The 20138-nt window shown below is 38.6% G+C and overlaps 1 protein-coding gene across 3 annotated transcripts in view; it reads right to left on the reverse strand.

Annotated features, from left to right (window-relative positions):
* SLC17A5 (solute carrier family 17 member 5) overlaps positions 1-19749 on the reverse strand; it is a 44363-nt gene extending 24614 nt beyond the window's left edge. The window contains exons 1-6 of one of the 3 annotated variants that reach the window (XR_003911032.1): positions 19536-19724; positions 12397-12593; positions 10434-10667; positions 7470-7557; positions 5014-5100; positions 4112-4230 (exon numbers count right to left, since the gene is read on the reverse strand). Coding sequence is in view for 2 of the 3 variants with exons in the window: in XM_029945228.1 (XP_029801088.1) it covers positions 4112-4230; positions 5014-5100; positions 7470-7557; positions 10434-10667; positions 12397-12593; positions 19536-19629 (819 nt within the window). In the remaining variant the exon portion in view is untranslated. Of the gene's footprint in view, positions 1-4111; positions 4231-5013; positions 5101-7469; positions 7558-10433; positions 10668-12396; positions 12594-13111; positions 13271-19535 lie in introns of those variants that run through there. The other 2 variants (XM_029945228.1, XM_029945227.1) reach the window with 2 other exon arrangements.
* Between the last annotated feature and the right edge of the window lie 389 nt (positions 19750-20138).

Consider the following 20138-nt stretch of genomic DNA (forward strand, 5'->3'; position numbering starts at 1 on the left):
AGGAAGTAATAGAAGAGAATTCTAATAATGTAGGCACAAAGGAACACTAAGAAAATAGTGAACCTGACACTTTTCCTCATATGAGTTCTTTGTCAGCTCCCTCCCGAAGCAAAATAATAGTAGGCTCATCAAATACAACATATTCAACACCGCTCCCATTAAACATTATTACTAATTTTTAAGCGATAAAAAGGTTAGCCTATTAAAATTATAAATTTATGTACATACTGTTTATTTTATTTTACTCTTTAAAAATCTATTTTTATATATGCTTTATGATACATATAAGTACAGCAGTACTGGTACATAACCATGAATAAATATACCTGTATTCAGAGAGTTAGCTCCCATTTTTTATTGATGTCTGATTAAGTAGCCTGGAATCTACTAACCTGGAGCATGAGATTGTTACATTTCCTGTACACTGAGGCTCTGTGATTTCTCAAAAGCTAATAAAGCAATCTATGCTTCTGCCTTCAGGGTTCACTGTTATTTCAAAAAAAAGAAGAGCTAATATTAACCATCTTGTGGTTTTGTCTTAGGGACCTTTGATTTGATTTGGTAAATACACTCTTGTTCTATCCACTTGGTGTCAAAGATGCAGGCGATTTGGGGGGAAAGAAGGACAGGGAGCATTTATTATCTTTTTTGTTAAAAATTTTTTAATTATTATTTTTTTTTTTTGAGAGAGAGAGAGAGGGAGGGAGGGAGGGAGGGAGGGAGGAGGGGCAGAGAGAGATGGAGACGCAGAACCTGAATCAGGCTCCAGGCTCCAAGCTGTCAGTACAGAGCCTGATGCAGGGCTTGAACCCACAAGCCAAGAGATCATGACCTGAGCTGAAGTTGGATGCTCGTTCGACTGAGCCACCCAGGTGCCCCAAAGGAGCATTTATTTTTATATAGCAGCATACATTATATTGAAATTATTTTCATCAATGTCTGTCTCCCTCTAGAGATCACAGGTACCACAGGAACCATGTCTTCTTCATTTTCTTTCTAGTATTAATTTTTAAGTCCTCAGTACTTGACAAAGAACCTTTCTTAGGTCCAAGATTTAAAGGTGGAGCTTCATGTAATACATCATTATTTTATGACATTTTCTTTTCCTTTTATTTCTTCCTTTCTTTTTTTAAAGTAAACCCTCTGCCCAATGTGGGGCTCAAACCCACAACCTTGAGATTAAGAGTCGCATGCTCTAATGACTGAGCCAGCCAGGAGCCCTTATTTTATGATGTTTTCAACCACATCATCTGGTTTTAAAATGCAGTTTGAAATTCTGTGAAACATAATTATCCAGACTTCTCTTGCTTTTGAATATTTCATTTTCTGAAGCATACAGAAAAAGAAATTAACTTTAAATTTGGATATGGAGGGGCACCTGGGTGACTCAGTCGGTTAAGCGTCCGGCGTCGACTCAGGTCATGATCTCACGTTCGTGGGGTCGAGCCCCGCGTCGGGCTCTGTGCTGACAGCTAGCTCAGAGCCTGGAGCCTGCTTCGGATTCTGTGTCTGCCTCTCTCTCTGACTCTCCCCTGCTCACACTATCTCTCTCTGTCTCTCAAAAAAATAAATACAAAACAAAAAAAATTTAATAAAAAATTTTGGATATGGAAAGATTTAGATACATATCATGGTAGAAAAAGAAAGCAAGCTTTTTTTGTTTGTTTGTTTGTTTAAGTAGGCATCACATGCAGCACAGACCCCAACATAGGGCTTGAACTCACAACCCTGAGGTCAAGACCTGAGCTGAGATCAAGATGCTTAACTGACTGAGCCACTCAGGTGCCCTGAGAAAGAAAGCTTTAAAACATATCTGAATAAATGGAACATTTTCATAAGTCCATAAAAAATAACAAAAATGAAGTACTGAAATAGGTAAGCTGGTGGCCATCAATGCTAAGAAAATATGATACAACTTATCAAGTTTTCTATGGCAAGATCTGTTCATAATGCTTTAAACTGTTTGTATCTGTTCCTTAGAAGAAAAAGTGGGTGATTCATCTGATTAACATTGTAGAGGACTCAAAGTAACTTTCTTTATTATATTGTGATTTCTTCTGAGTTTTTGCCAACCTTAAGGCTAAGAGATGCCATATTTGTTCAACAGCTTGTAGAAACATTTGTAGCAAAATTTAAAAACATAAAAAGAAATGTGAATGACTGTTTAATTGCTGCCTGTTTATACTATATGTAAAACTTGAAAATATCAATAATAATAACTTAATGGACAAGGAAAGTTTCATATAAAATATTTTATGTTCTTAAACCAATAAAGTAACTATGAAGTCATTAATAGTGCTAAAGAAAAAACTGTTTATATTTAATTTTATTTAATTAAAAATTTTTTTTAATTTTAGTTTTTTAATTTTATTCAGTATTTTGAGCAGGGGAGGGAGAGAGAGGGAGAGAGAGGGAGACACAGAATCCGAAGCAGGCTCCAGGCTCTGAAGTGTCAGCACAGAGCCCGATGTGGGGTTTGAACTCATGAACCATGAGATCATGACCTGAGTCGAAGTGGGTTGCTTAACTGACTGAGCCAGTCAGGCGCCCCAAAACTGTTTATATTTTAATTTTCCTAACTTTTCATGTTCTTCTTTTATTCCCCCCTAAAGACAAGTATTTTGTTTTCATGACTTGGAAGATTTATTGTATTAAATTATGACAGACTTTTATTTCTGACATGCTATTGTGCATCATTAATATTACATATTAATGACACATAATTTTTTTCTAAGGATCTACTCTAGAGAAGCAACCAGGTAGGTCTAAACCATATTATAGATTATAATAATTGTGCTGCCTTCCTTATTAAATCACATTCATTTAAAACACAAAAAGGGGTGCCTGAGTGGCTCAGTCGGTTGAGTGCCCAACTTCAACTCAGGTCATAATCTCAGTTTGTGGGTTTGAGCCCCACGTTGGGCTCTGTGCTGACAGCTAGCTCAGAGCCTGGAGGCTGCTTCAGATTCTATACCTCCCTCTCTCTCTGACCCTCCCCTCGTGCTGTCACTCTCTGTCTCTCAAAAAAAGAAAAAATTATATATATATAAATAAAACAGAAAAGGGGGTGGGTGAGGGGAAAAAAGAGAAAAACAAATAAATAAAATGTAGATAAAAACATTAGTTTTCTAACAACATTTAGAATGTGGCTATAAGATTTTTCAAAAATAACACATTTTATTTTATCTTAATTAAGAAAACAAACTTAAGACTTACTGATATGTACCCCAATGTTCATAGCAGCACTTTCAACAATAGCCTAATCATGGAAAGAGCCTAAATGTCTACCAACTGATGAACATATATATACATACATATATATATATATACACACACACACACACACAATGGAATATTACATAATAATGAGAAATAATGAAATCTGGCCATTTGTAGCAAAGTGGATGGACCTAGAGGGAATGATGCTAAGTGAAGTAAGTCAGGTGGAGAAGGACAGATACCATATGTTTTCACTCATAGGTCTAACAGGAGAACAGGAGAAAACTAACAGAGGACCATGAGGGAGGGGAAGGGAGGTAAAGAGTTAGGGAGAGGAGGGAGGCAAGCCATGGGAGACTCTTGAATACTGAAAACAAACTGAGGGCTGAAGAGGGAGGGGGAAAGGGGGGGAGGGGGGTAATGGTCACGGAGGAGGGCACTTGTGGGGAAGAGCACAGGGTGTTATATAGAAACCAACTTGGTAATAAACTATTTAATTTAACAAAAAAAAAGACCTAAAAAAAAAAGACTTACTGATAGTCATTATTTTAGAAGGTTTAAAGTGACTTATAGGGCCCTGGCTGGCTTAGTTGGTAGAGCACACAACTCTAGATCCTGGGGTTGTGGGTTCTAGCCCACATTGGGTGTAGAGATTACTTAAAAAAATAAAATTTAAAGTGACTTATAAAAGTAACTTTTTATATATTTAATCTTGAAAGAATTAAATTTTTCAGACAAAACAAACCATTACTTCATACATTTATTTCATTTGCCTGCTCTCTACTTTGCCCAGAGCATACACAATAGAAATACCTATTTAAAAAATTGGTACCTCAATTCCGGAGAAGAAAAATGTTCTGAGATTGTTTTAAAAATGTGCCAAAGTCCATACCTGATTTTTTAATGATGAAAGAATATATTCTTTTTCATGGCGGGAGATTGTCTTGTGAGTTTCAGGTTTATCACTAACTAACACCATCCATAACATAAACCAAATGATGCCAACTATACCTTAGAATAGAAAAATAAATTAAGTAAAATTAGTATGCATCAACAGCAATTTTAACATGTCTTGAAAAAATTATGTAACCATAAACTCAATGTAAAATTGGTTTCAGCTTAATGCTGATTTCAAGTTCCACTTATAGTTTCTTAATGGGATACTTGCTATCTGTATTATTTCCTGTAAGTTGGGAAAAGAACAACTTTAACCACATGAGTCTGCCTATCAGAGTCTATCAGACAAATATTTAAAAATAAATAGGTCCACAACCTATTATTTCCACAGGTATCTGTTTGCTTGCTTTGTTTTTTGTTTAGATTGCAGATGTATTTTCTTCATGAGATGTCTATGTGGCAATCTCATTTATTAAAAACAGGTATAACCTGCTAATGAGATTGAGAAATGAAAAGCCCTGGGACTGAATAAAAAGAAAAAAAAAGATTAAAACTAGCAAGTAAGGGTATTCTACTTTGCTTGAGAAAAAAGTTTTTTCAAAATGTAAATGTTCATAATAACCAACACAGTACTTTTTGATATTCGATACGGCATTAAAGTCTTGAATTCAACAGCAGCTTCTATTGAGAAATATTATAAAATTAACATCACGTCACAACTAGATCATTTTAACCATATAAAGTTAAAAGACAGATTATTAGTATTTTAGAACTTTGTAGTTTAGGAGTCGGTAACTTTAGTGAGTTGGAATATGTATTTTCAACCAATTATTAGACTTCTGTTACATTCTGGATTTGTTACATTATAATTTAAGTTAAATTTTTGAATAAGCTTACCAAAAAGGTAGAAGACATAAGTCCAATTCATATAGAAGCAAATTATTCCAGAAAGAGGAAGAGAAATTACTGTCCCAAGCTGTGCTCCTAGAACAACAAAGATTTTATAAATTCTGAGGAGAAATGAACAAGGAGGAGACAGATTTATTGCTTAAAGGAGATGAGCAACAGATTTTCTCAAAGAATCATTTACTAGAAAATCCACAGTATATAAAGCACATATATTAATCTGTAATTACATTAGTTACAACTATGTAGTTGTTGATGAAACAGAATGCATCAATCAATATAGAACCTATCATAACATGAGCTAGTAAATGCCACATTACTACTAAATGTGTTAGAAATCCAGGTGTTTGGGGAAAGGCTCAAAGATGGTCTCTAAGGCTGATAAACATAAGGTACAGCAGTATACTTGATGAAATAAGAATGAAGCTTTTAGTAATGTAATTTGCTCAAAATATATTACAAACAATTGCTTCAGATAAAAAAAATCCTTTTTTCTTTCTTCCTTTTTTTTTTTTTTTTGAGAATGAGAGAGCATGGGTGGGAGAGGGGGGCAGAGGGAGAGAGAGAGAGAGAGAGAGAGAGAGAGAGAGAGAGAGAGAGAGAGAGAGAGAATCTTAAGCAGGCTCCATGCTCAGAGCAGAGCCCAAGGCAGGGCTTGATCCCACGATCCTGGGATCATGACCTGAGATGAAATCAAGACACTTAACCGACTAAGCCACTCAGGTGCCCTGAAATTCATTTCAATCACCAAATAGAAGATATCTTAGTAGGTACAGTAGCAGGTAAAATAATCAGATATTGTTTCTGGTCTCAAGTTTTAGTCTTACATAGGAGATAAAACTGAACAATTATTACATCTTTGAAAGTGTTAAGTATTGCAGGGTAATGTGGAAGCTAAATAGAGGAGAGATTACTTCTGACTTCCAGAGTTCAGAAAAAGATATATGAAGCAGCAATAGACTTTGAAAGATGGGTGAGATTTTTATCCTGTAGAAACAAGGTAAGAAAGATGATATGGAGGCAGATGTAATAGGATGAGTAAAGGAATGGATGTAGGGAAGCAGAGAGTGAGTTTGGGAACTTCACTCCGGTGAAGGAAAGGAATAGAATTATCTATTAAATAGGTTGGACAGTCACTGAATATCTACTCCACTTGAGACACTATGTGCCAGGGGCAAGGCTAGTGGAAATGGAGTGATGAAAACTGTAAAGAATCTTGACCCCACAGTTCAGATTTAGACTTCACTCAATAGGCAAAGAGGAACCATAGGTAGTACCTGCCCATGAACTTATCATCAGATTTCTCATGTCAATCTCTATATAGCTATAAGAATCATTTTCTTAAAATGTAAATTGGATCATGTCTCTCTCTTGATGCAAAATCTCTGATGTCTCCCCATTGTATTTTGGAGGAAAAAACTCCCAAAACTACATTTCTTCCTGTGGCCTAGGTCTGATATAATCTGGCCCATGTCTATTTCTCCAACCTCATCTTATGCTATTATCCCTTTACTCATTAAGTGCTAGCCACCCACTGTGGTTTTTCATTTCTTTGAACTCTTATGTTACTTCCTGCCTGAGAGCCCTTGTACATGCTGTTCTGGGTGGCTAGAATGCTCCTCCTCCTGCTCTTTGCATGACTGATTCATCTTATCCTTCAGATTTTAGCTTAAAAGTCACCACAGAGAGGTCTTTCTCAGCCATTGTATTTAAAAGCAGTCAGGTCCAAAAGTTTTCATTCAGTGTGTGATCCGGTGAAGTTATAATTCATATGTAAAGCTTATGCTATCTTACCCATAGATCAAAATGTTGGCAAATAAATGCATAGAAAAAAGATGTATGAAGAGAGAGGCTGAGAATCATGATATGCTCACTAGACAATGAAATGAGAAATCAGAAGGGGCTCCTGGGTGGCTCAGTTGGTTAAGTGTCCGACTCCTGATTTTGGCTCAGGTCATGATCTCATGGTTCCTGAGTTTGAACCCCATATTAGGCTCTGAGTTGGCAGTGTGGAGCCTGCTTGGGATTCTCTGTTTCCCTCTCTGTCTGTCCCTTCCATGCTTGTGCTTTTTCTTTCTCTCAAAAATAAACAAATATTTACCAAAAAAAAATTAGAAATCACAATTTAAGGACAAAAGCGTTAAACTTTCCAGCTATTGGACCTTAAAACAAAACAAAACAAAACCCTGTAGCATTCACATCTGAATGAGCAACATGTTATGAAATAAATGATGGCAGATGGAGAAAATGATATTAGTTAACTAAGCCACACTGCTATATGTTGTTGAGCCAAAGAGAAAAATTATTAACAAAATTCTATCTCTAAAACTTAATTTTCACCTAAAGGAGGGATCTGACATCATTCTGGTGTGCAGGCTTTTTTTTTTTTTTTAATCCAAGGCTGATATATACAGGTAGCAAAGTTTTTATAAGACTAGCTGTCTTACCAGCATATGAAATGCTGAGAAGCTTGCTTCGTTCAAGAGGGGGAGCCCAAGAAGACCACATGGCATGCATAGCTGGAAATGTAACACCCTGAGGAGAGGAAAAGATATTTCTGTGAAATACAAGGTAGATTAGTGGATATTTTAAATTCAGTTGAGTATTTTGTTGTAAGAGAAATTTCTAGAATCAAACTAGATTCAGGCTCCATGAAGTGAGATGTCGATAGTCTTGAGTGAAAATACCTTCTAGTGAAGTACTTTCAAAGTGTCAACAAAGACTGATTCTGTCAACTGGCTTGAGGACTCCAGGGTAAGGGTTACAATAAATCTAAAAGAATATACCGAATGATGACATAAAGGAATCCCTCTCAAGGTCAATTTTATTCATTTACTTTATTAATGGTCTGAATGAAATGGGACTATTACTACCAATATATAACTTCAAAAAATGCTGAGCTAATACTTTGGGATACTGGAAGAAAATTCAAATTGACCTTAATCAACAAGAAAAATTGTCCTGCAAAAAAACCCAATGAATTCAATTAGAGCATTTATAGTCTCTCCCCCCGCCCCCCGGTTTTGGTGAGATAACTAGCCTAGTAAATGCCAGTTACTGATATAAAGAGGCTGGAACAAGGTAGGGAGGAGAGTCACTCCTCGGGAGAGGAGGATGTGCTGGAGGAGAATGGGAGGGAATAGATTTAGGTAGATTCAAAGCAGTGGATTCACAGCTCTCTTTGGCCACCAACTGTGTAGCTTCATAAACATTAGTTAACTTCCTGGAACTTCAATTTCTTTATCTGTAAAACAAATACAATAGTTCCTATCTTGCATGATTGTTGTAAAGCTAAATGGTAGCTAGTGCTATTATTAGTGGAGACAAGAATAAATGCTTTAATGCTTTGCACTTTCTGCTGGTTCCTTCAAAAACAGAAAAAGGAAGAAAGAAATACCAACGGAAGGCACAAATGATTTAGGCAGCATTGCAGGTTGATAAGATTCATGTCATAGAGCAACCACAGGATGAGTCATTACAGAGTAAAGATTAAGGTGTTGGGAAACATCTACAGTAATTATGTTGTAGAAAACTTCATTATAAAACCCTAGGGACAATGTAGGTATATTTATGGTGAATCAGATGCTAGGGAGGAAAGATGCTGACTTAAGTTTATGGGATGAGGCAATGTACATGTGATGCATCCTGGAGGGAGAGAAAGAGAAAAACCAAACGCAACTTAACTTCTGTTTAGAAGTAACACGGTTACTTGAGATAATGGTAGTAATATAACCAGTATATTATAATGCTAAATTAGTGGCATAAACAGACAAGAAGCTAACATATGGGAATACATTCAGCAAGGAGATTCAATATCTGGATCAGAGAAAATATGCTGCAACTAAGTATATAAAGTATATAAAAAATAAATAAACATTAAAAAATTAAAAAAAAAGTATTTGGCAAATTCTAAAGCACTCTAGCAATCATCACATCTGAGGATGTGCACAGGTATTTTAGTCCCAATTTTAAAAATGATGCAACTGAGGTCTATAGATTAGGGCTTACTTACGGTTTTACCATTAGATACAGTGGAGTTGTTATTCAACTATGACCTTATGACTCTAGTCAGTGTTTCTCCAACACAGCGTGATACATTGCTACCTACTAACTTTCATACTATACACCAAGCCGGTCAACACTATGTCGCTTGGGTTAAAGAAATGTTAAGACCAAAATAAACATATGCTTCCATTTCATAGGGAGAAGCGCAAAGTTAGAAACAAAAAGAGATCATTAAAGATAGAGGTACATATGATGAAATGCAAAAGAAAAGTGGAAAGGAAATGACAGATAAGGAATTAACATTTTAAAAGTGATAAAAATCTTAGGAGTAGAGGAAAAAAGAGATAAAGACTGACAATAACAATTCTCAAAGCAGCAGAAAGGCCAGAACAATCATAAAACCATAGATAGTTACATAAAATGATAAATTATTTGTCTCTAAGTTCGAGAACTAGAAAAAAGAACAAAGAGGAAGCTCTATGAATAAAAACACATTTAAAAGTAAAACGAGGCAATTTGACAAACCATTGTGTAAAATGTGTTTTAGATCTGGGCAATCAATTAGTGATCAGGCAGAGATAAACCAGCAAAAATTCAAGAGATAAAGATAGTCTATCTTAACTGTTTTAATAGTCATTTCTTTTCTTTAAAATTTTTTTAAAAAAATGTTTTATTAGCTATTTTTGAGAGAGACAGAGATAGAGAATGCGTTCAAGGAGGGGCAGAGAGAGAGGGAGACACAGGACCCAAAGCAGGCTCCAGGTTCTGAGCTGTCAGCACAGAGCTGGATGCAGAGCTTGAACTCACAGACCTTGAAATCATGACCTGAGCCAGAGTCAGATGCTTAACGGACTGAGCCATCCAGGCATCCTTCAGTCGTTTGTTTTCTTATCTCCTGAAGTAAGAGTGAGTAGGAAGAGCTGTGAAGTGTTCCCTGGAAAATGTTATCTCTGATTTTTAAGCAAAGCTTCCAGCTTCATCATGTTCTCACTTGAGAACCCATTGACCTCACTGATATGAAATCTACTCAAGTTATTTTCTAGTTAATCACTTATCTTTTTAATTTTAGAGAGAGTGTGTGGCGAGGGGGGGAAGCGGCGGGGAGAGAGAGAGAGAATCTCACGCAGGCTCCATGCTCAGTGTGGAGCTTGACACAGGGCTAGATCCTGACGCAGGCCTGGATCCCACGACCCTGGGATCATGACCTGAGCTGAAATCAAGGGTTGGACACTCAACCAACTGAGCCATCTAGGTCCCCCTTTATCATTTTTCTAACTAAAAAAATAAGTCCTTATTATCTTCTGATGTCAATTTTTGGTTTATATTCAAACCAAAGAATGATGACTTTAAAGAGACAAGAAAGTGATACAGGGAAAGAGGAAAAACAAAAGAGAGAAAAAACTTACCTCTCCTAGTCCTTCTAGTGCCCTGAGTATAATGAGGGCTCCGACTCCAAAATCTGCAGCAATGGGAGTGAACAGGGTGAAGACGGCAGTGCCAAGGATCCCAAATCCTAGCAGCAGTTTCCCGCCCACTTTATTGGCAATATATCCTCCAGGAATCTGGGTGATGATGTAGCCGTAAAAAAAGGAACCGAGAATCCATCCTTGAGTTTCTGCATCCCATTGGTACCTTTTACCCTATAAAGAGTAGGGGGGAAAAACAACCTTTTAAGACCTTGACTAAGCAGCTCTTTGGTCTAACTGGCATGTAAGTATATAGAAATGTAATTTTGAATCGCTGTTTCCGAGTGAAAAGCTTGCAAGCTTTCTACTAGGTAGGTGAGTCACCACAACACTGACATGCCATTTCTAAAAGTGAATGGAAAATAATTGAAAGCCATAAGCTGCAAAAGGCTTGCTATTTTATGAAAATAGAGTCTAGGATGAGCTATAGAGGCTTTGTAATGACTTTGACCAAGAAGACTAAAAAAACAGCCACAGGTTTAATGCAGAAATTTTACTAAACACAATATTGTATGGGCTGAGCTATGCTTTGGAGCCAGGCCTGGGTTCAAGCCTCACTCCATTACTTACTGGATTTTTGATCTGGGAAGTTAAGTGGAAAAGGCCTGACACATATGAGGTGTTCACTTAATGTTGGTTATTAGCATGCAAAAATATAGACCATTAATATCTCCCTGATTCAGAACACTTGAACGAGCATAAAGAACAAGACAAAAGAACAAGAATTTAAACCAAGCGATAAACTTCATGTGAGTAGGAAATGTCTTTTAATTAGTAGCAGCACATAGTAAGGTAATAATGAAGATTTAGTGACTAATCAGAATATCTGACATCTTTAATGCGTGTAGTTGTATCACGGAGCCAATGTGTCTAGAACAACCACAGGATTTCTTTTTACTGCTGATGTAAGGCAGATGAATACAATCAGCTAGATCAACAAAAGCACTTGCCAAAGGGAAAGATACAAAGCATCCCTCTAATTATCCTTGCTTGAAGTACCAATTTGTAGCTTATCTGTGGAATTATTAGACTTCATGAACTGTCCAGCAATTATAAGTCACAGGCTGAAGAAGGGAAAGTAGGTAATGTGAATCCAAATATGAATTCAGCAACATTATTAGAGTCAAATAAAAATTTTTTTGCTAAGTCACTATTTTGTATGTGTGCTTGTTTAGGCCAGAACTTCCTGTGCCTGAACGCTCTTACTTATAAATGGCAGAGGAGACTAACCCAAGTGTGATCTGGCTTCTTTGTGAGCACTGGAAATGGATCAAAAAATATTATCATAAAAAAGGACAACAGCCTTTTCTCCTTTTCTATCTCTGTCTGATAAGCAACATAAAATGTTTAAACTATATAAAAGTCAATTCTGAACAAATGATGAGCATACACTTACCAATTCTCCTATAGCATGAAGCAGACAAGGCGACTTAAGCAGTTTAGGTTAGGCATAACCTAAGTTTTAGAAAAGAACGTCCTAAAAAATTGACCTGTTCTTATTTTTCATACTGCAGATGACCCAAGCTTTCCAGCAACCTTAACCTTCTAAGCAGAACAGCTATTGAACAACGGTCCCATAAAAATTATTCAGCAACATCTAAAACAATCAAATTTTCTGGTATGCTAAACAGGTTTTTCCAAATTATCTTCAAGGATGGGTGGTATGTTTATAGAGGAAACTGAAAAGCTACTTTTCAAGCAGATCAAGGGGTATGACACGAGGCAGCAGTAGCTGTTACTGTTACTGTTACTGTTCAACTAGTTCCTGGAAAAACACAGAGGAGAAAGACTCAGCTTACATGAAGTGTAAGCATTTGTGGTTTCTGCAGGATAAAGAAAGACCTTTCAGTATTTTTATTTAGACGTATTTTAGGAATAAGATTGTTTAGAGAGTAGCACTTACCGTTTGATTATGAAGAACTTTTATGGTAGCAGAATGCTCTGCACACTCCTGGGAAGTCCTATTATCTGCTAAAGTCGTATTTGAATCTACCATATCCACCAATGCCACGCTCAGATTCACCCGTAATGCATAGAGAACGAAGAAACCAAAAAAAGCCAACACTGCTAAGTTATAACGGGCAGAGCAGCACACTGGAGCTGAAATAAATATTGGGGGACAGCTTTCACTAAAAGAACAACTTAGATGATATTGTCTACATTACTAAAAAGGTTACTCTTTAGAAGTACACAAATTCATAAATATGAGTATTTTTCTGAGAATAATCTGATTAAGCATATCTGAAAACATTTATCAAAGAGAATTTGTTCTCAGCAGCTGTACTTTTGATGAACATTTAACACATGAGAGCTTGAACTAGAAGACAGTTTTTTTTTTAAACCCGAAGGCAACAGCTTTACCAACTCTGCTCAGAAAAATCTCCATTACAGACTCAGAACTGTGAGTTGACAAAGATACAAGAAAAACAGATAAGGGGTTTAATGGCATCACTGTTTCTGAAAAACTATCTAAAACATGGCCTGTAAGTAGTAGAGCACTCACGACACATAGCACACATACTACCGGTGACGGATTAGTGGCCACCTCACTGTAATTGTAGCACAGCACAAAAATCTCCTGCCAAGACTAGGGCATGAAACCCTTCTTGATTTCTTACCTTGAAAAGTATCCTCAGAGGCTGGGTTTGCATCAGAAGCCATGATTAACACTTAAGGCCCTCCTAAACTAAACGTGTTTAAGAATCCAGAAGCAAAAACTTGCAGAATCTATGACAGTTGCAGCATCTGTGACAGTTGCTCGGTAGATCATGCTTAAAGGGCCCACATTAGAAAAGGAAGTAAGTGAAGGTACCACAAGGATTAAAAAAAAAAAAAAAAAGGAAGGCAGAATAAGTTGGAGGAACCAATGAAAGGAAGATCATGTGACAGGAGGAGTTTTGATCTATTTTTTTTACTATAATTACAGGCATATGCACATAATTCTTTTTCTTTTGCTGAGTTGCAGAATTGGAGAGGGGACAGAAATTTAGGAAGTTAAGGTTGATTGATCCCATAGTGACAGAGTGGCTAATCCAGGGTCTTATACCTTTAAGTTTGGTAAACACTGAGTGATAAATAGCTGTTGAAAGATATGAACTCTATTTTACCTCATAATGACCATCTAAAGTTCAATACCTATATATGAATATAAGTATTTTTATTTGGGTAATGACATATTAATACTATATATGCATTTTTCCCCTACTCAGGAATCCTGGTGTTTTCATTGACCTAACCTCAAACAAGAATACATTTTTCAGAGTACAAAGGTCTTGGTACTGATTCAGACTGACGGATTTAGCCTGAAGCATTAATAAATATGGCACAACTATACTTAGGGATATTCTTTTTTTTTTAATGTTTTATTTATTTTTGATACAGAGAGAGTCAGAGCATGAGAGGGGGAGGGGCAGAGAGAGAAGGAGACACAGAAGTGGAAGCAGGCTCCAGGCTCTGAGCTAGCTGTCAGCACAGAGCCTGATGCAGGGCTCGAACCCACGAATGTGAGATCTGACCTGAGCCGAAGTCGGAGGCTTAACCGACTGAGCCACCCAGGCGCCCCACTTAGGGATATTCTTAAACACTATGATCAAAGTCACTTTTCTATAAGCCTTCAGACACTTAACAACTGCTATCAGTTTTTCCTCTGTGTAGGAATGACATCACTTATCACAGAACTTTTCAATCAACTCCTTTCAGAGGAGTACAGCTCTCAGAATTATGGCACCACTGCTATGTTAGACCTAGATCTGGGAGAACTGTGTTTCTAGGCTCCATTCATGCTGTCTGTTACCTGAATCTAGACACGTTTGCTCTCTGCTGCGACCAAATGGGCTGCTGTCTAGTTAGGGAGGCTTTGCATAGAGCAAGGCATGTTTTCTTTATCATCACTTTGTGTCAATAAGACCCAGAAACTTGGATGGGGGCCTCATAATTTTGCCAAATTTGGACAAACTGTGTTACTTGGTTTACTTTGGAGTACTAAAACTCCAGATATATGTATTTTCTGCTTTGCCAAAGTACTATTTACAAAGTTGATCACCTACTTCAGTAGGGGAGTGACAAGAGGTAATTTATGGTTTCAAGAGCTTCTCTGGTTGTTGTGTGGAAATTACAAATGGAGAGAAGTGTGAATCATGTTGGAAGATGTAGACTCAGAAAAATCACCCAAGGGACTACTAGAGTTTTTCAGGAAAGAGATGAAGGTAGCTTTAACTAGGACAAAACAGAGGCAATGGAGAGAAATGGGAAGATTTGAGATAAATTTAAAAGCAGAACTGACTGGCCTTGCCTACATATTAGATGTGGCAGTATGTGAAAGGGCTGGGTGAAGTCACTAGTAAGTTGGCTTACTAATTAGTCCAGACAACTTTATTTTATGTTATTCTGACTTGTAACTTGTAACTCCTTTCTATCCTGTTAAGGTTACCGCATTTTACTGTAATCAGTTTCTCCCCATGTGATGCTTGATTTGGACTATGACATACCTTTTTTTTTTAACTTTTAATTTTTTATTTTTGAGAGATGAGAAACAGAGTGTAAGTAGGGGAGGGGCAGAGAGAGGGAGATACAGAATCTGAAACAGACTCCAGGGTCTGAGCTGTCAGCACAGAGCCCAACCCAGGGCTCAAACTCATGAACCACAGGATCATGACCTGAGCCAAAGTCAGACACTAACCAACTGAGCCACCCAGGTGCCCCTGGATTTTGATATACCTTATCCTATGAAGAAGATGTAGGGCTAGAAGTTGATATTACTTGAAAATATGACACTGAAGTTATGGATCAGGCAATTTTAACTTTCTGGGGGCACAGTCAATAATCAGAAAATAAAAAATCAACACAGATGCCACAAAGTATATGACTATGAGGTTTTAAGAGATATTAAAATATATGGTTGCTACTTTATAAAAATGGTTATTGCTTACAAATCAGTCAGAAAATTTTTATTTCAAGAAAGTATAGAGATTAGACAAACTGTGTCTGAGAATTTGGATAATGTTTGAAATTGGTTCAGCAAAAGAATGCTTGCATCATGAAGAGAGAGAACATCTACTGGGCATCTGCCACCTTGCAATCAAGTTCAAAGCAAAATCATGCTTGCATAACGAACAGAGCACCCCTCAAAACAAACATCAGCTTCTAAAATATAGTTTAGACTTAGGAATGTGGAGTGGGTGTACTTGAAAGAACATAAGCTAATTTAGAGAAGAGCAGACCTGGCAATGAATCTCAGTCCTCGATCTCACCAGCTATGTGTTTTTGGGGAAGTTACTTAATAGTTTTCATTTTCAGGTTTCTTGGCTCTTAAAATCAGGCAACGGCCATCCGCCTCACTAGGTTGTGTGTGGATTAAATGAAATACTCTAGGGCAGTTATGGTAAGCACTCAGTAAAAGTGATTTCCTTTCCTGTTTACCCTGGATAAAGTTATACCAATAAGATGGAGTGCCAGCATATATGTGTGTAACATGGGACAAAGGAGTCACATTAAATTGCTTGTGTGTGTGTGTGTGTGTGTGTGTGTGTGTGTGTGTGTGTAAGGTGGGAGTTGAGGAAGGCCTCTTGGACAAAGGACATTTATAGTGGTTGTCATCAATGACTAGGAAGTCACCAGGCATTGAGAGGAAGGGGTAACTGTCTGGAAGCATCATCCATGTGGAATAAGGAAGAGTCAATCTCATCGATGAGCACATGGCAAGAGAAACTAATAATCCCTTGGGGCAAGAATGAGGAGTGAAAATGACATGCCCAGAAGGCCAGGATTCTGTAGAAGCAAGGATGTGTGGGTGGAGGGAAGGCTGGTGAAAATCTTAGCATGCCAGGCATTTATTCATTGTGGAAGAAGCAAGGAAGTACTGAGTAGTAAGGGAGAGACTGAGAGAAAACACATGGTTGGGAGCACTGACCCATGCAGATGATGATTTTCCCTAAAGGAGGGTAGGCACTGGACATAGTGGGTCCCCTTGGCCCAGGAATTAGATTACAAAAAAATTCCTATTAGGGCACCTGGCTGGCTCTTGACCTTAGGGTTGTGAGTTCAAGCCCCATGTTGGGCATAGAAATCACTTAAAAAAAATAAAAATCTTAGGGGTGCCTGGGTGGCTCAGTTGGTTGAGTGTCTGACTTCAGCTCAGGTCATGATTTTGCAGTTTGTGAGTTCAAGCCCTACATTGGGCTCGTTGCTGTTGGTGCAGAGCCCGCCTCAGATCCTCTGTCTTCCTTTCTCTCTGCCCCTCCCCTTACAGTCTCTCTGTCTCAAAAATAAACATTAAAAAAAATCTTCAACATGAATATAATATGTTTTGCCTTTAAAAGGGGTAATATTCAGCTAGTCTTACTCTGCCTTATGGGTAATTAATTCCTGACAAATCCTTATGTATTAGTTCTCAAATTAATACCCATTTATATGAAAACACCAAATTTCACTAAAATGAATTCAGTTACTATTGATTATCACATGACCCAAATGACCCAATGACCCAAGGCCATTTGCCTTTGTTCTGTAGTATGGTTACTCTCTACCTGCACTCCATACCTTATATTTGACATACACAGCATATCTGTGAAACTCAATGCTTATGTAATCGAGCTCTGAATGTAACCCCTGCAACAGAAAAGTAGAGGCAAAAAACAAAACGAAACACCACTCTCCCCATCAATGTAAACAAAGCATAGAATGAATTATTACAAGTTAGGAATCACAAGTTTCAATAAAGTGTGACCATGAAGAATGGGGACCTCATTTTGCTCTGCCCACATTCTCTGAAGGAATGTAAAATCCAAATGTTCTTCACTGATAATAATGATAATGATAATGATAATAAAAACAATAACAGTAACATTTAGTATGTGCCAAACTCTAAGCACTTCCTATTAGCTCATTTAATCCTCACAATAACCCTATACGTTAGGTGTACTATTTTCCCTGACTTACTGACAAGGAATGCACAGAGAGCTTAGGTAATTGCTACAGCTTACACAGTGAGTTAGCAGAGCTGGGTTTGGTAGTTAGGCACTCTGGCTCCAGATCCATGCTCTGTCTTTAAACACAAAGAAATGTGTTAGAAGCCCTGAAACTGGTTTTTCCTAACATGAGTGAACACATTTTTGATGCAACACTATTCTGATAATTTGCTTAATCAAATACACGATACACGTCATTCATATGAAAGGAAACCTCCAACTAGTATCAAGTGTAAAGAATGAATTTTTATGTGTGGGAGAGAAGCTTTGCTCTTCCTTGCTTAGTTCCCTCCCTTCCTCCTACCTAGATGAGGCCGAAAAATCTATAGACTTCCTATTGTTTACCAGTGTTGGGCCAGCCTTCCCCCATGATTTTGGTGTACATCTCTGAAATTCACCAGGCTGAGTAAAAGCAAATGCTTGAGAGGCAAACCATAGTCGGGTTACTGAAAACTCCATCATATTACATCAACCTGAGCAGTATCAATTCTTAACACTAAAGAAACATATCTTAATTTTAGCTCTCTTAATAAAGAAACACTATGTATAATTGAAAACCAGGTCTTCTTACTGATGATGGAATGGGGAACTTTTAAATTTGTGATGGGGCAAGTTAAAATGATTAAGTATTTTTCAAATACAAACTTCTCAAATATAGCACAAATGTGGCTACATGCAACCTTTGGGAATAAAATCGCTGTGGCCCTTGGATGTCTATGTACACAATCATGCACCACCAGATAGTAGTTTCTAAGGTCTTTTTACTGATGTAAAACTTTTCAACTGATTTTTTATCAGCTTTTCTCTTCTGAAAATCAGAAGTGTATACTTAGGCATAGATAAGGTACAGATATAAACATTTTCTCAACTGCAAACAGAATATAGTAGTCTCTAGGGAATTCTTGATGATGGCATTTGTTCTTTATTTTTCTACTAAATTATCTTACAGAAGAAAATTATAGGAAGCTAACAGTGTATGCCACAGAAAAAGCTCAGTTTACGGAACTAAGTCCAATTTCTAGGTAAAACGTCACTGGTACAATTATTTACACTGAGCCTCCTCTAAAAGAAGCTCCCCACTGCTGGATGGAGCTCTGACCTTGCCACATCTACTGCCACCATCTGGTAATGTTAAAAACAAATAAAAAAAAAAACCACAGGACAACCCTGTTCTTGGTCAGGAAAAGTCAACTTTCTAATTCAACTGTTTCTCATGCACACATCTCTGAATGTCATTTGTTATTTATTTTTAACTACTTTTAAAGAAGTTACATTTATAAAAATATTAAATAGTAATATACTTTAATTTCCCCAAATTCAGGGAAGATGCGTTGCAAAGTACTTCTTTTCTATTTGTTGCAAGGCTTTTGACAAATTATCTTAGAGCTTTATAGATATCCGATCTTGAGGATAACTAAACTGTTTTCTAACTTAAATCGTAGACTGCTTCAATGTTATCGTAGACTACCATACGGAAAAAAAATGGGGGCACAAGTTCAAGATATTCGCTGGGTTATGCAAGTTTTCCTCCACATACACACAAATGTTAACCTCAGTCCTCTTTCTTGGTCTCCCCTCTCCACCCAAGGAGATACCAGATTACAAGCTGGCGGACAGCAGCTGCGGAAATTTAGGGGTGACAGAGAGAGCTAGCCGTTTCGTCCAACCCCCTGCAGGCATCTTTCCCAATTTGCCCTTACACCGGGTCTTTCGCCCGGCCCCCTGCTCATTGATTTGCAAGTTCTTCTCCAATACATTATTCCACTGGCTCCCCCGCTCGTTGTTATCGAAAATTGCCTACGGCATCCAACAGCTCCAGCCCAGACCCCGCCGGGCTGCACCTGCCGAGGCCCCACCCGAGCCTTCAGCCCGGCCCTGCCGCACGGTCCCCGCCAGACTCCAGAGCAGGTTCTGGGCACCTGGGCAGGCGGGCGCTAAGCGGGGCCGGGAATGGATCCGGCTCCTCGAATTCCCTCGCGCCTTGGCTTTACCCTTTACCCCTAAGCACCTCTGGTCGCATCTTCCAAGGACGGGTGCACCCTGGCCACCCCCGCCCTCGGACAGCTTCTGTACTCACCGGCTTCCACTCGCGGGGTGCTCTGCAGCAGGGGCGTCCTATCTGAGCTCTCCTCGCCATCGCTCGAGGCCAGGCCCCGAACCGGAGACCTCATGACGCCTCCGAGGAGCAGGTGTGCGATACCTGCAAAAAGGAGAGCGGCGGCCGGACAGCTGAAGGCCCGGGCCGCGCTGGCACCGCCCGGGCCCGGCACCGCCCCTCGGCTACGTCCTGTCACCGAGGCACCGCCCAGAGGCGGCCGCACTGCCTTTGCCTCCGCCGCCATCTTAGGTTCGGGCAACTCTGGACAGGTTGGGCGGGGGCGAGCAGAATTCTGGGAGTTGAGGCCTGGCTGGGTGAGGGCAGTGTTCTGTCGGCCCCTGGGCTGTGGGCTTGCGGGATCGTCGGCGTTCTGAGGAACAGAGCTGCCCTCTCTTGCGCTCCCTGGTAAAGCTTAGGGGCTGTCCCGGGACCCGTTGAATGGGACCGTGAAGGCGGCAACGACTTGAATCGCGCATAATTAAGGGGAGGGCTTGGATGGAATAGGAAGTTGGTGATGTGTATTTAACGTTCATTTATCAGTAATAAATTGCCATGAACATTAGCAATCCTGCCACCATTTAC

The sequence above is a fragment of the Suricata suricatta genome, chromosome 7 (assembly GCF_006229205.1).
Source record: "Suricata suricatta isolate VVHF042 chromosome 7, meerkat_22Aug2017_6uvM2_HiC, whole genome shotgun sequence".
In the NCBI taxonomy this organism is placed as follows: Eukaryota; Metazoa; Chordata; class Mammalia; order Carnivora; family Herpestidae; genus Suricata; species Suricata suricatta.